Raw genomic sequence first — 18,260 nt, 5'->3', positions numbered from 1 at the left:
ATTACACTATGACACTGGGCAAATCACTTAACCTCTATCTGCCCTAGTTTTTCTACTTGTAAATGTGAGTAATAATCACACTTGCCTTCTAGGAGTGCAATGGGGATCAAATGAAACAATAATTGTAAAGCACTTAGCACAATGCCTGGCACATAGCAGGATTGAATGGACAATTGAAATACCATGAGTAAGGGGTTTTGCAAATGTTTTATGTGCTTCATATTATCATTATTATTATTATTATTATTATTATAAAGTAAAGTGCATGTAGAATATTGGGCTAGTTGTATTACTTAATTAATAGAGACTGAAAGAATCTAAGATACGTATAGTCCAGAATCCCAGAAAATCAGGGACTACCCTGGAGAGATCCACATCCTTTCCTAATTAGTCCAACACAAATATGTTTTAAACACTTCCTTTATTATAATACTTAAATGATTACACAGTAAGAGAACAGCAGAAAATAAAAGTCACCATCCAGTAGAGGAGGGCATTGAGAAATGGAGCAGGTGACCTGTGATGGAGAAGCTGACAATCTAGTCAAGGAGGACAAGACTCCTAGGCATGAGGAGTTAAGTTTCAATTAGGCCATTGTTGCAAACGTGATGCTGATTCTAATCAGATCTTAAAGTGAATGAACTCCTTGGAAATGGTGTTTTCTATATGTTTGTGTATATATGTATGTGTAGGGAGAGACAGACAGACAGATGGACAAATTGAGTGAACTATCTGTGTAGGGGTTTTGAAAAAAGCAGTCTTCTGAAGATTGTAGACCTTGGTCTATGTAGCACAAAGTAAAAGATAAAGGTGATAGTCATCTGCTAACCTGTGTCTATGTAGACAACTCAAGTCATTTAGTACCAAAATGCATCCAATTTAGCCCCAATTAATTTTGTCCAGGAGGGGGGTAATATAGCACCTCACACCATACCTCTGATAAAAGCTGCCTGGTTCACTTAACCTGTGAGGTAGGAATCTATCTCAGTCTCATGTCTACAACATGAGAAGTGGCATCCATTCAATCCCCTCACCCCCAGCCTGCTACCTGATCAGATAATGTCCCTGGATGTGGAATGGTTGCTGAATTTGGCTCATCTCTCTTTACAGGCCCTAGATTTTTAGATGATTTCCCTTGACATAGGATGTGTCCACTTGGCTCATCTATTCCCCAGACAATGTCTCACCACAATCTGCACTTGGTACTTGCTCCATGTATTCCTGACTTTGGGTCTTAGGGGAGTTGGAAAGCAGTCAGTTAGTCTTCAGCAGGTTTAATCAGGTGGCCATTGAAGGTGATGTAGATGTCAGACTCCTCACTATAGATGGCATTCTCTCGTTCTCGCTTGAACATCCGTACCCAGACCTCGTCTCCTTCCTCCAGGTCTAGCATGAGGCTTTGGCTCTGCATGATGCTCCGGTCACTGGGCTGGGTGTACAGAATAGCCGCTTCCTGGTCATTCCTCATCAGGTGCAGGTAGGTCTCCTTGAAGTTCCACGTGTGCACGTTCAGGTTGAAGAAGTAGATGCCAGCCACATAACAGGAAAACCGACCCGTGAACATGTTAAAATGCTTGTAGAGATTCACAAATTCTGTGTCAAATGTGACATCTTGAAAGTAGTCAGAGCTGTGAAGGACCTTTTTCCGTCCTACTGAGAAGGCTTCATAGACGTGCTTGCAGGAATTTCCTGGCAGGCCAATTTGTCCCTTCTGGCCTTTCCGTCCTCGGTACCCCCGCTGGCCAGGTATCCCCTCCTTCCCACTCACTCCAGATTGTCCTTTTTCTCCCGATTCACCTTTCTCACCTGCAAACCAAATAAAACATAGGATGTTAGAGCTAAAAGGTACCTTAGAGATTAGTCCGTCCAACTCTTTTATTTTTTTCATTTAAAATTTTTATTAGTTATCAATGTTTACTTTTATAATTTTATATTTCGATTTCCATTTTTCTCCCTCCTTGTCTTCCTGCCACTCCCCAAGAAAGCAATCAATGTGATATAGGTTACAAATGTACAATCATACTAAACATATTTCCAAATTAGTTATGTTGTAAAAGAAGAATCAGAACAAAAGAGAAAAAAAAAAAAAAAAACAAGAGAAAGGAAAAAAAAAGTGAAAATAGTATGCTTCCATTTGCATTCAGACTCCATAGTTCAGGATGTGGATAGCACTTTCCATTATGAGTCTTTTGAACCCTTTTTCTTTTACAATTAGGAAAGTGGAGGCTTAGAAAGACTAAATGACCTGTTCCATTCCTAAAAGATAGAAAATGACAGAGGTGTTCAAGGTGAGGATGCCAACTTTAGATTCAGTGCTCTTTCCACTCTCCCTCATTTTTATAGTGGAAAAAGCAAATTAAGAAAGGAAAAGGTACTAGGTTCTGATGTCACCATGAACTATGATAAAAACTAGATAAGAAGCCCTGTCTCCTTTTTCTTTCAAGTTAGATCTTTTTCCCCACTCTTTATGCCTTCCTTACTCTTCCCCAGCCCTTCCTTTCTTTTCTAGAGCCTTCTTTCAGGAAAGATCTGCAATAATGTCTACCTACCTATGCTTCTACAATTGGAGAACTTTGCTTGCCCAACACTAGTTAATAATAATGAAAATGATCATCATAATAGAGCATATTCTATAGTACTTTGTGGCTTACAAAGATCTTTTCTCATAACCATATAAAATAGGCAGTACAATTATCATTATTGCTTTTTAAGATAAGGAAACTGAGACATAGAGAAATTAAGTGACTTAAGGTCACACAGACAGTATATATCATAGAGCCAACGTTTCAACTCAGGTCTCCTGATATACAGTCTGTGTTCCTGAACTAGCAATCTTTCCATTACACCAAATTGGATTTTTGAGGCAAGTCACATTATTAAAACTATCTTTTCTTTAAGAATAAAAAAAAATTCAATCAAAAGATCACTCTATAAGTTTCTTTGATCTCAGTAATGGAAAAGTTAAATTCTGCGGGTTAATCGAGGTTCTCTTTTCTTGTGTGAGGTCTTTGGACTCCCTATTTTTGGGATGTAGTAGCACAAATTGACCTTTAAGAATGGTGATGTCAATGGTAGGTTGCAGTCGGGGCATCACCCATGAGGGATAGTTACTCATCCTACTGGAAGGGGCAGCAGCTGGAGTTCCTGTGGGGCTGCAGCATCGGACACACTTCTGGACACTCTGTTTGGATTGGCCCAGGTCTGGCCAGGCCTCAGCATGTATCACCAAAACCAACAGCATAGAGAAGAAGAACCCCATCTCAGTTCCTGAAATGGAAGCATGAATGTCACCAAGTTAGGCAACAAATTTGGTGTGCCCCCAACACTCTCTCACAAGCTGGTTTGACCCTGAGTAGCCTCAGAGAGAGTATTGGGTATAGAATCATTCACTAATCTGGTTTTTTAGGCCTATACTAACTGAGGGGGAGGGCAAGAAATACAATACAGTCCTTGTCTTTAAGGTGATTTTCTGGAGAAACACAGGCAAAGAATACCACTTGACAGGAAGAGACTTTCTCCTCACTGCATGACTTAAGCAAATATCCATCAGACAGTCCCTTTTCTGATGAGGATTCTTGTATGAAGATGTTGAATTTAGACTAATGGTTCTCACAGTGGGGTCCAGAGAATTCTGTGAGTCTCTGAAACTTTTTCAGGAGGTCTACAAATTCAAAATTAGTTTTTCTTTCTTTTTTTCTTTTTCTTTTCTTTTTTTTTTTTTTAAATCCTGAGGCAATTGGGGTTAAGTGACTTGTCCAGGGTCACACAGCTAGGCACTATTAAGTGTCCGAGGCTGAATTTGAACTCAGGTCCTCCTGACTTCAGGGCCAGTTCTCTATCCATTGAGCCATCTAGCTGCCCCTGTTTTTATGTCTAATATTTCTAAAAAAACAAAACCTCTTTGGATGAATTCTCCATAATTTATAGTAGTAAAAAGATACTGAATTTGAGAACTTCTGTGTTCAACCAAATGATTCCCCAGGCCTTTCTCAACTCTGAGATTCTGAGATTCACATTGCAAGGTCTATCTAAGCAAATACCAAAAGAGCATTACAGACTTCCCCTATCTGATCTCAATTTACACCCAAGTGAAGTAAAGGGACTGACTGTATAAGATGATCAATAAGGTCATTTCCTGCTCTGACCTTGATAGTGGGAAGTACAGTGGGAGATCAGAAGCGGGAGAGATCAGCTTACCCATATTTTCCCTTTCCCTTTCATTCTTAATATAATAGATATCAGAGATCATATAAATCTCATTCTAAATGGGGATACTGAGGGCAAGGAAGATATAGTGGCTTTTCTGCAGTTACTCTGGTAGTCTTAACTAGGTTTTCAAGCTTCTTACTCTGCCCTATTTCCTAATTATCTCTTGTATGAGATGAATGTGAATTATTAAGCTATCATTATTATAAGTTATCACTTATAATGGTTATGGAAATTAAATGAACTAGATCTACAAGTAGAGAAAGGCAGCCTAGTATAGAGATTAGAAAGTCAACCTTATTGGGTTATTAGGAAGAACTGGCTTCAAGTTTTTCCTCTAACAGTTGTTGACTAAGTTACAACTTCTCAATAGCCTAGACTATTAGGTGCCAGATTTCTGCCCCCTTCCTGCCACTCTTCTGTCCTCTTACCTCCAACAAAATTACTATATGGAGTTTGGAATCAGATTAGGAGGGCCTTGAATACCAGGCTAAGGATTATATTTTATCTTGCAGTTAATAAGCAGCTGCCAAAAGTCTTTGGAATTCCTTTTCCCTCTATAACTAATCTGATTCTTATCTGTCCTTCATAGCAATGTTAGATTCTCCATGAAACTTTGATGTCAAAACCCCACAATGAACTCTCATTCCAATCAACTATTCTGGTCTGTGCTATTCCATTGAACAGAGCAAACATCATCTAGTCTTCTGAGTTGCTCTTAACCTGTGTACATGAATTCACTGAGTCTCTACTGAGTATATAGAAACTGAATTGTTTTATTCACCTCCTATGGAACACAGTGCATTGAACCCAGAAGATACTATCTTTGGAGTTGAATTCTGCTTTTAAGGAGCTTCAGGAAAGGAAATTCCCTATATCAGTGCAGACAGGAATTTAATTTAAAATTTATAGTTTTACAGCATTTCCTAGGGGCATTAGGAATTGAATTTGGGTATTCTTGATTCTATCTTATCACCACACTAGACTTCCAGTTGATGGGAGTTCAATGAGTGTTGACTGAATTGCTGACATTATGGCTCATACTGGAGGGTAGAAGTCAATTGTTAAAGAGTCCATAGAATTTAGATAAGGGAGTTGGAATGTAAGAGAAAATCGGGGATCACTAGTAGATTTAGGAGATGACCAATTCCTAGCCAGATCTAAGGCTTCTCTTATCAAATCTTAACACCACTACTTTCCCTAGGCTGGCCCAAGGCCAAACCAGCATGTTGCGTGGCAAGTATGGCTGTAAACTTTTTCCTTGTCCTTGCATAAGTGACTCCAGTATCCCAAAGGGTTTGACACCCCAGTCTACTGGATATCTGAAGAGCAATGAATAGTTTTTATTCTAAAGATCCTGTCTTTCCTTCCTTCCTTCCTTCCTTCCTTCCTTCCTTCCTTCCTTCCTTCCTTCCTTCCTTCCTTCCTTCCTTCCTTCCTTCCTTCCTTTCTTCCATCCTTCCTTCCCTCCCTCCTTCCCTTCCTTCCTTCCTTCCATCCTTCCCTCCTTCCATCCTTCCTTCCTTCCCTCCCTTCCTTCCTTCCTTCCTTCCTTCCTTCCATCCTTCCCTCCTTCCATCCTTCCTTCCTTCCCTCCCTTCCTTCCTTCCTTCCTTCCATCCTTCCCTCCTTCCTTCCATCCCTCCCTTCCTTCCTTTCTCCCTCTTCCCTTCCTTCTTTTCTTCATCTGTCTCTTCCTTCCTTGCTTCCTTCCTTCTTTTCTTTCTGTTTCTTCCTTCCTTCCTTCCTTGCTCTTTCCCTTTCTCCCTTTTTTCCCTCCCTCCCTCCCTTTTCCCCTTTCTCTTTGCTCTCAGAGCAAAGCTTGTGTGCAAATCAGATATAGTGCCAAGTTCCAAAAATATTATTAAAAACTAATCACTTTCTTAGATAACATCTCTAGTTTCTGGGAGACTATTATTTTCAAATGTTTTTTTTTTTCCCAATCTTCACTACCCCATGTTCACTTCCAATAAATGATTGGAAAAAACACATATTTTTATGTGTTTATTACATACTTCTCCTTGGAGGTTCTTTTGTCTTGCCTTGGGAGCTCAGAGGAAGCATTATTGAATGTTCAACAGGAGGGATTGATGTAACCCCTAGTTCTGGGAATGAAATGAGGGCTTCTCTTGGATTGGGTCACTCTCTTGGGTGCCTTTAAGAGATTAATTCTTTATACCATGTGGCTCAACTGTCAACAATGGAAATGTAGTTTCCTCAGTCAGACTTCATTTGTTTCAATGTGATTTATGATTACTGCTTATAACAATAACAAGGATGATGATGATAACAGTCCTTTACACTTGAAATGCTAAAATGCTTTCATTCGAGACTTGTCAGATTATAAAACAGGTGTTAGATTTTAGCACCATTTTATAAATAAATAATTTTAGGCTTAAAGAAGGAAGTAAATTGCCATGGTTAGGTGCTAACAAGTATCAGATCCACAACTAGAGCCATCATTAGCAATTTTTTTGCACCTGGGGTAAGCACTAGATGTGTTTGGGAGTAAAAGACTGGGCTAAACTGAGGTGTGACCTCCCTGGAGGAAGAAAGCATGAAAAAGGTTATTTTGGGAATTTCATGGTACTGAAGTACTCCTGCCTCCAGAATAGGTAGGAGGAGCCAAGGGGTTCAGGAATGCCCACAGAGAGGAAGAAATGTGCTTCTTGACAGCAGTTGGCGCCCTTTAAGTTTTTTACTCTAGAGTAAAACTTTGATTTTCCTACTCTGGTTACAGAATCTTGTCAGAAAAAAAGCCCACACAATAACATATTCATAGAAGGTCAGAACTGGAAGGAATAATTCTTTATCCAATCTGGGGCCATCACTTAGGGAAATGAGGTAAAGGCTCTCACTTAGGGGACTGTGTGACAGTGTCTAAGGTCAAACAGTAACTAAAACTAGATCTTTTCCCATTCCTAGTAGGGTACTTCTCTGAAAAAATAATAATTCACACATTTCAAAGTCTTTATAATTTGGTAGGAGTTTCCACATTCTTTTCTAATTAGTGAGGTATAGCTAAAAGGGGTTTGGAGTCAAAGGACTGGAGCTCTGCTATTAACATCTGTGTCCACTTTATGAAATTACTTAAGCCATCATGGGGATTGGCTTCTCACCTGCAAAATAAAAGGATTGGACTAGATCAGGGCTTCTAGAATGTTTTCCACTCACAACCCCTTTTTCACTTGAGTAATTTTTATGCAACCTTGAGAATACCAGCATATAAAGTAAATATACAAATCAAACATTCACTGATAATAAATCATAATTTCACAACCCCTGCATTTATTCATTCATTCATATGAGACCCCAAATGGAATCCCAGACCAGAGTTTAAGAAGCTTTCGATTAGATGACCTTTCCATTTCTTGTTGCCTCTATGTCTGTGATCCAAAAGGATCATAGAAGATTGACTGGGCTCATAATCTTACTTCAGGGAATTGATAATTATCGTTGGTTACCCAATACCGAATGTGGAAGGCTCACTGATGTCCATCACTACTAGTAGGAATTCAAGAGCAGAGTTCTTGTCTCATCTACTGTGGCTCTTCTAGCCACTACCTAACCTTATATGTGTGTTAGGATGGGAGGATGGATGGGGAGAAAGCAAGCCTGCAAGTTGTGAATCTACTTTTGATCAACATTTGAACATCAGGAATCATCCAAGAAACCAGTGCTGTCTTTGCACAGCTCCGGGTATAATATATAAATTTGGCAGTCATAGAAACGATTTGCTTGTAGTATAGACCCCAAGGTTACTATGTCCAAGACAGCTCTACGTGTTTGGTATTCTTTCTCAGCAGCAAATTCTGTACTGTCTTCAAGGCTGGGACTGGGATAGCTGTCTGGAGACCTGGGGGAAGCCCTCCCCTGTCTGGCTACTCTTTCTAAAGGAAGAGCAGAAATAGCTGTTGCTGAAACCCTGGATACTCTGTTCTAAGGCCCAGTCTCCTGAGGCTCTGCCCAGTCCAGCCCTTGGTCAAATATTTTTCTGTCTTAGGAGCACCACTTGACTTTGGCTGGGTCAGACAAGGGCACAATTCATTCCTGCTCAGGAAAGAATCCACACCGGAGATTTAAAACTCAACAATCTGTCTGCTCCAGCTGAGCCAGACCTTCTAAATGGGGGGAATGTCCTTAACACTTTCCTGACCAATTCAGGGGAAAGTAAGGATGACTTTTGACAAGCCAACTAAAGCTCTATTAACATAGCACACCAGATTTGCATGAGGCCTCTGAGGTACTAAAGTTCACCAATTTTAAAGATAGAGAAATCCTACTTGAAGTTCTCCCATTTGTTTGATCCTAGATAGCAAATCCCCCCCTTTTTTTAGCATTGACCTCACTCCCCATAGGTTGATTTGTCTGTTGATGCTCCATTCTCTTCTTCACCCTATTTCCTATGGATTTTTCATTAAGGTCTCAAACCTTGCCTCTACTATTCATTAATTATGTGACCATGGAGAAATTACAGTTCAGAGAAAAAAAGGCTGGCTTGTAGTAGTAGTCTAGATAATCACAAACTCAGAGTTGAACTCATACATTAACAGAATAGGGTGTTGCCTTCAGATGGAAGGGCATCACTGACAGATTTTCCTGTCTTATAATAATTTTGAATATTGTCATGGTGCCTGAAATTTCACTATTAGAGATGCATTTCTATAACAGAAGTTACTGGGTCTCTAGGTGTTAAAGGAAAGACATACACATCAATCACCATTGTCTCAGTATTTATTAATTTGTCAGAGAAGCCATCTACCTAGCAGAGAGAAGGATTTAGAGGGATACGCTTGACCATTTTAGCTAACTATATTAAAACAACAGTGATAAAACACCCCTGATGAGAGGTCACCCAACCATTTTCTACAATAAGATCTTCACTGATGGGACTCTCATTACCTCTTGCCCCCATCCCCTATAATACATAACCCATTCCATTTTGGCATAGCACTAATTGTCAACATGATTTCTCTTATGTGAATTGAACTCTATAAACCCTTCCCCCATTGTATCCTAGATTCATAACAAAAAGAAACTGATGGTTCTTCAAGTCCAACCCCTTTAATTTTTTTAAGATAAGGAAAGAGAAACCAAAAGACATTAAATAATTTCTCTAAGGTGATACAAGTAGTAAGTAGCAGAGTTAGACCTCTATATCAGGTCTGTTCACTCTAAATTAACATTCTTTCCAATGGAATCTGCTGTCCTCGATGGGATGGAGAAGAGGATTTTTTTTATTATGGTAGGGATGGGGGTTGGAGATTGGGAGTTGTAGGGATTGGATTCAAAGGTTGGGGAAATAATGGTTTAAGGTTATGATGTTTTTGCTGGTTGTAATAGAAAACAGGAGCTAACAGAATCTGTGGGATCTCTGGATAGTGGAGGTGGCATTCCCTCTTATAACACAACACCTAAGCAAACAAATGCTGGGAAGATAGTGAGAGCTCTCTACAGACTGGAAACAGCAGTAAATCTGTCCATTTACATAGTCTATTCCTTAGTGACTGCTCAGTAACAGTAGATTTGGTCATGGTGGGGGGATGGAGGAAATAAGAGGGAAAGAGACTGCTGTGAATTAAATCTCTCTCATCTACAATTCTTCCTGTACCTCAATATTTTCCCTTTCTTTGGAGATCAAGAAAAATATAGGTGTATGTATACACAAACATATATATACACATGTGTGTGTGTGTGTGTGAGACAAAAAGAGAGAGAAAAAAAAACAGAGAGAGTCAGAGACAGACACACAGAGAGACAGAGACAGAGAGATGTATATCTGACTGACCAAAGGAGGTTTTCTTCTCTTTTCTTTCCTTTCTTTTCTTTCATTTTTTTTTTTATTTTAGAGTGAGTCTACATTAGTTATTTTTCTTGTAGTATGAAGGGAGAGATCTCTAAGTGAACAGAAAGAAGAGAAGACTCACCTGACAGTGTTTTTAGTTACAGAAGAAAAATTGGAGACCATTAGTTTCCTGAGAAGTGAAAACAACCCCAGAAGCTAAAAGCAAAAGCAACTCCTCAGCAGGATACAGTTCAATTAAAGTGATGGTTTTTACCACTGACTCTGGTACTTACTGTCTTCTAGGATTACAAATTTGGAACTAATCTTAAGGGACCTTTAAAGGTCACCGGGGGCCAGCTCTGTCTTTTTGATCTATATCTGACTCCTGGACCCAAATGGCTCTGGAGGAGAAAGTGAGGCAGGTGACCTTGCACAGCCCGCACTCACTTAAGTGCAATTCACTTGCATGTCATGGTATCACCTCCCTGATGTCACAGTACTCTACGAGAATAGACAAAAACAACCTATGAATAGTAGTAGCTGCCATAATGGAGACTCAACTGGCTAGTTCCAGTTGGGCAATGCAGTTTCCTTACTCCTCTCTCCCTCTCTCACTCCTGCGGTTTCTCTTTTCTTCCCTCTATCCTTCCCCTTTCTTCCTTCCCTTCCTCCTTCCTTCCTTCCTTCCTTCCTTCCTTCTTTCCTTCCTTCTTTCCTTCCTTTCTTCCTTCCTTCTTTTTTCCCTTCCTTCCTTCCTTCCTCCCTCCCTTCCTTCCTTCCTTCCTTCCTTCCTTCCTTCCTTCCTTCCTTCCTTCCTTCCTTCCTTCCTTCCTTCCTTCCTTCCTTCCTTCCTTCCTGTCTCCTCTCTCTCTACCTGCATAAGATTTAATTATTTTCTCTGCTCTTCCCAAAAGAATGCAAAATTTGATCATTAAAGCTTCATAAAATATTTTGGGGTTTTGGGGCTAGATTTCCTTTTTAAGGACTATGCCTTAAAAACAGATTATTCTGGCTTTTATTGCTTGGTCAACAATAGATCCCAGCCCAAGCCTGGGATCTATTGGTCCCTGATAGCTCAGAGTGAGTATAAATAGCCATTGTTTTTCTTTGGGTCAGAAATTCTGAGGGTTTTTTCCTCTCATGTTGATTTTTTTTGACTAGATAAAAGATGCCATTTTTTGGCCTCATTTCTTACCTAGCATTAATCATTGAATGGGTATTGCCTTGGTCAAACTGAAACCTGGGAAAGACCTTAACTGAAAAAGGCCAAGATCTCCCATTTCATTCAAGGCCATTTCCAGTGGTCCTGATCTATATCTTGCCAATGCCCCCAGCACTGGAAGAGAAAGTGAGGCAGGTGAGTTTATACAACTTACCCTCATTTAAATCCAACTCACTTGCATATCAGGGCATCCCCTTCCTGATATCCTGGTCCTCTTTGAGAATGAAGGACAAACAATAAAGGTCATCTAATCCAACCTTCTTCCCCCACCCCGATTTTATAGAAAAGGAACTGAGACTCCATGAGATTAAGTGCCCAGGATTCTATAGTAAAGGACAGAGCCCAGGTTGATATCAAACTCTTGTCTCTCCTCTGTCTCCAAACTAGTGCTCTTTCTACAACATGACTTGAGCAAACCCTTTCCCCCCTCTTAGCCTCAATTTTTTTTTATCTGCAAAATGAGAAGATTGAACTGGATAATTACCAAGGTTTTTTTCCAGCTTGAACATTTAATGATTTTTTATTCATCTCTATCCCTAGTACTTAGCACAGCACCTAGGTTAGAACACGCATTTTATAAATGCTGAATGAATGAATGAATGCCATCTGCCCTATCTACCCCCTAGGATTATTGAATATTTTGAGCAGCAGCAGAATTAATAGAAATAAAAATGTTTGGACATATCTAAAGAGCCTGTAGTAGTATGTTATTATCCTTCATCATATATTGCTCGCAGCCAGTCCGCTTGACCAGGATGTGGCTGGGAAGTTTGTTAGCCAGTCGAGCTGTGTTCCAGAACGCTTCCAGGGATAGGGCCAGTGAGGAAGGACAGGAAATAATCCTTCATCCTGTTCAGAGACACAGAGGGTGTTTGCCATGCTTTGCCCCATGGCGCCACTGTGGAGGAACAGACTCCAGGACAGAGTTCAGAGCAGTTCTGCCTGGCTGGGCAGAGATAAAGCCACCGTGTAATAATCTGAGTCATAGATTCATAGAATCTCAGTAATGGGACCTCTAAAACGATCCAGTCCAAGCAGCACCCAAGCAGGTAATCTTTTCTGGAACATCTTATGATGAGTCGTCATCCAGTCTCATCTTGAAGACTTTCAGTAATGGCTCTGAACTGCCTCCCTACTTTGGGTACTCAGTCTGCTTTTGGACAGTTTTCCATTTTAGGAGCTCTTTCTCACATTGAATAAAAGATTTGTCACCCTGTAACTTCCATTTTGGACAGCAAAATGGAACAGTGGAAAAAAAGATTAGGCCCAGAGTTAGGAAGACTCCGTTTTCTGGGTTCAAATCTCACCCTAAACACCAACTAGCTGTGTATCCCTGTTAAGTCACTTAACCCTGCTTGTCTCAGTTTCCTCATCTGCAAAATGGGCTGAAGAAGGAAATGGCAAACCATTTCAGTATCTTTGCCAAGAAAATTCCCAATGCAGTCATGGAAAGTTGAATACAACTAAACAACAATTTCTTTTTGCTGCTCCTGATTTTCTCCTCTCAAGCTGATCAATGAATATAGGTCTATTTTTTAAATGACCAGATTAGGCTCCTATGATTGAGGGAAGGAAGAAAAAATATTTTCTTTATCATCCAGATTTTGGAAATCAAGGAGTAGATCCTCAGAACTGGAGGCCAATTCCAGATGGTCCACACAGAAACCTTTTACCCTCAATCTGAGTATCTTTGGGTCGGGGAAAAGCCCTCAGAAACAGCCCGGCTTCTGCCCACAAGGACTTCAGTCATTTAAGTGTCTTACACTTTGAAATAAAGCACAAATTGTTTTGGGTATTGTATACATAATGTCACCTCTATCCACATCTTTGCAAAGTGATTTCAACAACATATTCTATCTAAAGTTCCACCATGGAGTAGAAAGACTCTTTTCAGATGCTAAATAATATTTGGTAATGAAATCTCCTCCACCTTCCAAATGGCAGATGTTGGAAAGTATTTTCCTTCAAGAACTTTTAATACTTAAATAAGTCAATGCTTTATTCTCCAGAAAAACCCTGATCTAGCCCCACGTGTTAAAGGAGAGAGTGGGTAAACCTTGCTTATCTCTGGCTCCTTCATCTGGGAATTGTAGGGGTCTGCAAAGGTGAGAGATTGGGTGGGAAACTAGCATCATAATAAGGGAGAATCCATGTTACTTTCTCATATCTTCAGAGTCTAGGACAAAGGTCCTTATTCTTGTAAACAAAGTAGAAACATATGAGGTGGCTAATAAAACCTGAAGTAGGTTCAGGACTGGTTAGCCATAAAATAATATCAGCTGGGAAGGCAGTGTCTAGTGGAGTGTCTAAGGGACCTGTCCTTAACCCTATTCTGTTCAATGTCAGTGACTTGGGTAAAGGAATAGATGCCATGCTTGTTAAATGTGAAGATGATGTAAATCTGGGTGAGGCAGCTAATATGCTAGATGATATAATTAACATTTTAAAAGATCTCACTAGACAACAATGGTGAGACAGATCTAAAAAGATGAAATTCAATAGTGATAAATGTAAATTCCTACATGTGGCTCAAAAATTAGCTGCATAAATACAGGAAGGGGAAGAAATGGAAAGAAAATAAAAAGATCTAGGGATTCTCCATTTTATTGTAAACTCATTATGAATCAACAGCTGGATAATAGTTGTCAAAAATCTTAGGCTATTTTAGGAGAGTCATAGAATATCAGAGCCTGAAGGAATCAACTAATCCAACTTCTTTCTATTACATTGTCTGGAGAGGTCAGAAAATTTGCCTAAGGTCAAAAAAGAAGTCAGTGATAGAGTTAACAGCTGAACCCAGGTCTTCTGATGTTGAGTTCATGTTTTGTTTTGTTTTTAAACTACATTATGCTTCCAAACAGTTAACTCAAAGTGAGATAGACTATCTTGGGAGGTAGTAAGTTCCTCATCCTAGAAGTCTTCGAGCAAGTGATGAATGACAGTTTATTGGGAATGTTGTAGAAGGAATCCATCCTTGTTCAAGTATAGGTAGGAATAAATGACGAAGTAGCCCGTGGCTCAATGGAAAGAGCACTGGGCTTGAAATCAGGAAGGCTTGAGTATATATCAAGCCTCAGACACTTTCTAACTATGTGACTGGGCAAGTGACATATCCCCTGTTTGCCTGATAAAATGGATCTACATGGCCACTGAGGGCCCTTCTCTTTCTCAGATTTTATTCTGATCACATACTATTTCCTTATCTGTACCCCACTTGTATATTTTCTGCCCCAAATGTTATCTAATCCTGTCAAAATGGTACCTTTGGTTACAGGGGCAAGAATTTTGGTGATTTAGGGCAATGCATCCCTACTGTAGCATCACAATGTGAAGCCTTTATCCTCCTGCTCTGAGATTATCAGCAACATCCTGACATCAGGATGGTCATTTATATGTGAATCAGTAATGACAACCTATAATAAAAGAGCTTTCCATTGTCTTTCCTACCTGCCCTGTAGACAAAGAATGCTTCTGTATCTCTCCAGACAATACCCCACCACATGCACACACACACATCAGCATGTACTGACAGTCCAAGCAGTCCCTGCATGCCAGGAATCTCTCTGTCATGGATTGGAAGGGCTTTTATGTGTTATGGATGGCCCATCTACAAAGACTACCATTTCTCCAGTCACTTGCAAAAATGAGTCAGTCTCACCATGAAGACACTAGAGCCCCAGAGCTGCCAAGAAAACTGGAGCATCTGGGGTCAGAGTCCAGGCTCCCTCATTCTGCCTTGCAACAAAGTTGGGTGATTCATGGGTGATTCAAATGCTCTTTGGAACTGCTCGGTTTTTGTTTGGTGTTGAGGCAGCTCCCCCCAAAAAAGGAAAGAGCAGAAGAAAAATAGCTATTTCCTCAAGCACTACTATATACATTGCTGGAATTCTATGCTGGGATCTGATTTCATAGACTTAAGTGATTTATTGTCTCTCTTGGCTTAACTTCTGCCACTGTTATGGCATCTGTCAAAGCAGAGAAGGAAATTTCTGGGGGCCAGAGGAGAAGACATATCCTTTCTCTGTCTCTATTTCTTCTGGTAGGCTCTCAGACACCCACTTACCCATATCTGTTGGAACTTCCCCTTGATCAGCACCTATTCCTAGATGAGCAAGAAACCTTCTCAGCCCTAAGCATTTCCATCTGTACATGTTAGCCTAATTGTTTTAAATAAGCCTTTTGCCCCTTTCCTGGAATGCCATCTCAAATCACTACTTGATTTGGGAGTCAGGATGCCAGAAATCTGAGCACCTCAGCTTTCTCACAAAACTGAGGCACACAGGATTAGGCAATTGAGTTCCTCAGTCATTATACCCAAATGAAAGATAATTACTGGCCCATCTTTACTTGTGTGCACCAGATATAACAAAAGAAATGCAGATGGAACTAGGCTGTGGATGGGGAACAAACTGTCAAGCTCAGCCCTAGAAAAAAATGAATAATCATTTTCTGGCTCCGCCTTGGCCCAAGTTACAATTTCTAGCCAAGGCTTGAACCCCTGGGCCCCAGTTTTAAATGAGCAAATGAACAAAATTTTGATCGGCAACTGCACACTTTGCATCCCACAGACTGATCCTGGTCAGCCCTTCCCATCCCTTTACCTTTCTCAGTGAGGGCTCAGGCTTCTTGCTGCTGACTGTCCAGCTTCATAGTATGAAAGAGTTGTTGATTCCACCCTCTACTTCCCCCAGTGGCTTCTGCTGCTGATGCATTCCCTGGTGGTGTCCAAATGCAACATTTAAAATTGCTCCAACTTTTTTCCTCAAACTCAGCATCCACGGGGGCAGACAGATTACAAACTTCCATGTGTGTTGAGTGTTAGTGGGAATTTAATTGCATTCCATCCAGCTCAGCCTGAGACTTGTTTGGAGTTCCTCCCCCTCTCCCTTGGGGTCCCCAAACCTTTACCAATATCTCTCCATCAAGGCCAGCCTTCCATTCAGAATGTTAAAAGGCTGAAACCTCCTGATCAAATACAAGAGACATATGGAAACAATTTGCTGGTTTGGGGCAATTTTGTGGTATTTGTGTCTTAGCTAGGAGCTTACTGAGGATTCCCAGATATTTACAAAGGGAAAAGGAGAAGGGGGGGGGGCAGGTGGGTGGAGTCTGGCTTTGGCCTTAGACGGCTCTTGCCCTTCGGAAACCAGAATATCTTGCCAAAACCAGAGGCCTCTCAGTCTGATGAAAATTGTAATCCTTCTCTAGCCTGTCAGACTGGAACTACTGGCCCCAAATGGTCCAGAGGTTAGATACCTCCTAGACCAATGGTATCAAATTCAACTAAAAATGGGGGTTTACTAACCTATACATAAGGATCCCCAAGAGCCCTATGTGAATTTTATTTTAAAATGCAATATCTGTTTTATTATATTTTTCTTTCTTTTGTAAAATATTTTCCAATTATATTTTAATCTGGTTCAGCTGCGCTTGGAAGTATTATGGCCTGAATGTGACCCTGTGGGCCACGTATCTGACACCTCTGACCTAGACAACTTCATCGTCAGGATTAAGTGATGTCTAAATCAGGTATTGGAAGTGCTGAAAAATAAGCTGCAGAGGAAGAAAAGGTGAAGGCAGTGAGAGGAAAGAAGGCTGAAGTGTAATATAAAAAGGATCAGTGTCAAGGTGCAGCCAGACTAAAACCTATTGAGACAGGAAAAGCCAGTGGAAAATATCATAGCCTTAATCACTAAGGGTTTACTCTGGGCATATAGACGGGGACTTTGCAACAGAATTTTGATGGAGAACATGGGGAAAGACTAGATGGGGTTACTGCTGCCAATTACTGGATCAGATCACAATGACAGACAGAAGGGCATGGTTTCAGAGGATCCTGGCATTGTACAATTTAGGCACCAGTCCATGCAATTGGCAAGAAGAGTGGGGTGCTTTTTATAGGAAGTAGCATGGGCAGGCAAGGCCAAGGTTCGTGCTCTGGCTCTGGAAATTGAAAAAAAAAGTGAGGAATAAGGTATATGATGGCATTTTTTAAAACAAAAGGCCCCAAACAATCAGATTTGTTAGGGACCATCAGAACCAAAGTAGGAGCTTACTTGCCAGAACAGGAGGAGGACAACAGAGCAGGACCAGTGGTAAGAGTGATTTGGTGCTAAGTATATATCTAGACAGAGATACTATTATTTCCTTTGTCCAGGGCCTAGCAACAAAAGGCTCCAGGTGAGCAGAGTGGGTAGAGGGTAAGGAAGTAGAGGGACAAAACTATGCTGGAGACTGCTGGTACAGTGTCCTGAGAAGCCATCCTTAAATTTTCATTATAAGAAATCAGTAAACACTAAAGATCAGAGCTTGATTGCTTTGTTAATTGTTTAGGCTTAAGATAGTGTGGATAAAATCTTAATAATACAAGATTGAACTTAAGAGTATATTGTGTGTATATTTTGGGAGGGGGACAGGAAGACCTGATTGTTACCAGCACACTACTGTAGCCATGTCATCCATAATGATGATCTAGGAGATTGACAGTCTGGGCCCTATTTCTAGCTTTGCCATTCATTCATTATGCAACGTTGGCCAAGTCACTTGACACAATTTCAGGATCTCAGACTCTAAGAAGAAAGGGAATTAGTTTGTAGGTCATTAAGTCCAATTCACATCTAACCAAATCTCTCCTCTTTGAGAACACTGATAAGTATTTGTCAAGACTTTCCTGTAGGGTGTCCATTGATGGAGAAGTGATTCTCTCCTGGAGCAGCTCATTCTAGTTTTGCAAAGTACTAATGATTAGGAAGTATTTTTTTTTACTAAAATGAACTCCCTACACCTCCTGTTCATTACTTCTGATTCTGCCCACTGCGGCCAAAAAGAGTATAATCTAATTCTCTTTCCACTTGAGAATCTTTCACATACTTGACAACTGTTCTTGTCCTCCATGAGAATTCTTTTCTAAGGAGCAGCATGATGTAGTGGGATGAATGATAACGGGCCCAGTTTCAGAAATTCAAGGATTTTCCCTGTTTCTTGAGTTCCCATGTCATGTTCCCATGGTCAAGTCAATGCTCCAGGTCACAGTTTCCTCCTCTGAAA

General features: G+C 40.4%; 1 protein-coding gene across 1 annotated transcript; it reads right to left on the bottom strand.

Annotated features, from left to right (window-relative positions):
- Positions 1–454: 454 nt before the first annotated feature.
- Positions 455–16,169, bottom strand: C1QTNF8 (C1q and TNF related 8). Its single transcript, XM_074286393.1, has 3 exons — positions 15,815–16,169; positions 3,049–3,267; positions 455–1,806 (listed from the first exon to the last, which is right to left on the bottom strand). Exons 2-3 carry the CDS (start codon positions 3,257–3,259, stop codon positions 1,259–1,261), a joined length of 759 nt encoding a protein of 252 aa, XP_074142494.1. The 5' UTR covers positions 3,260–3,267; positions 15,815–16,169; the 3' UTR covers positions 455–1,258.
- Between the last annotated feature and the right edge of the window lie 2,091 nt (positions 16,170–18,260).

This window comes from Sminthopsis crassicaudata, chromosome 1 (genome assembly GCF_048593235.1).
Source record: "Sminthopsis crassicaudata isolate SCR6 chromosome 1, ASM4859323v1, whole genome shotgun sequence".
Taxonomy (NCBI): domain Eukaryota; kingdom Metazoa; phylum Chordata; class Mammalia; order Dasyuromorphia; family Dasyuridae; genus Sminthopsis; species Sminthopsis crassicaudata.
Note: the sequence above shows the minus strand (reverse complement) of the source record. Positions and strands in the feature narration are given on the sequence as shown.

Bases quoted from the DNA above. Each gene is read 5' to 3' on its own strand.
- C1QTNF8 (XM_074286393.1), bottom strand. From the start codon at position 3,259: ATGGGGTTCTTCTTCTCTATGCTGTTGGTTTTGGTGATACATGCTGAG. The intron at 1,807-3,048 runs GTCAATTTGTGC...TTTGGTTTGCAG, and splicing joins TGACATCACCATTCTTAAAG to GTGAGAAAGGTGAATCGGGA.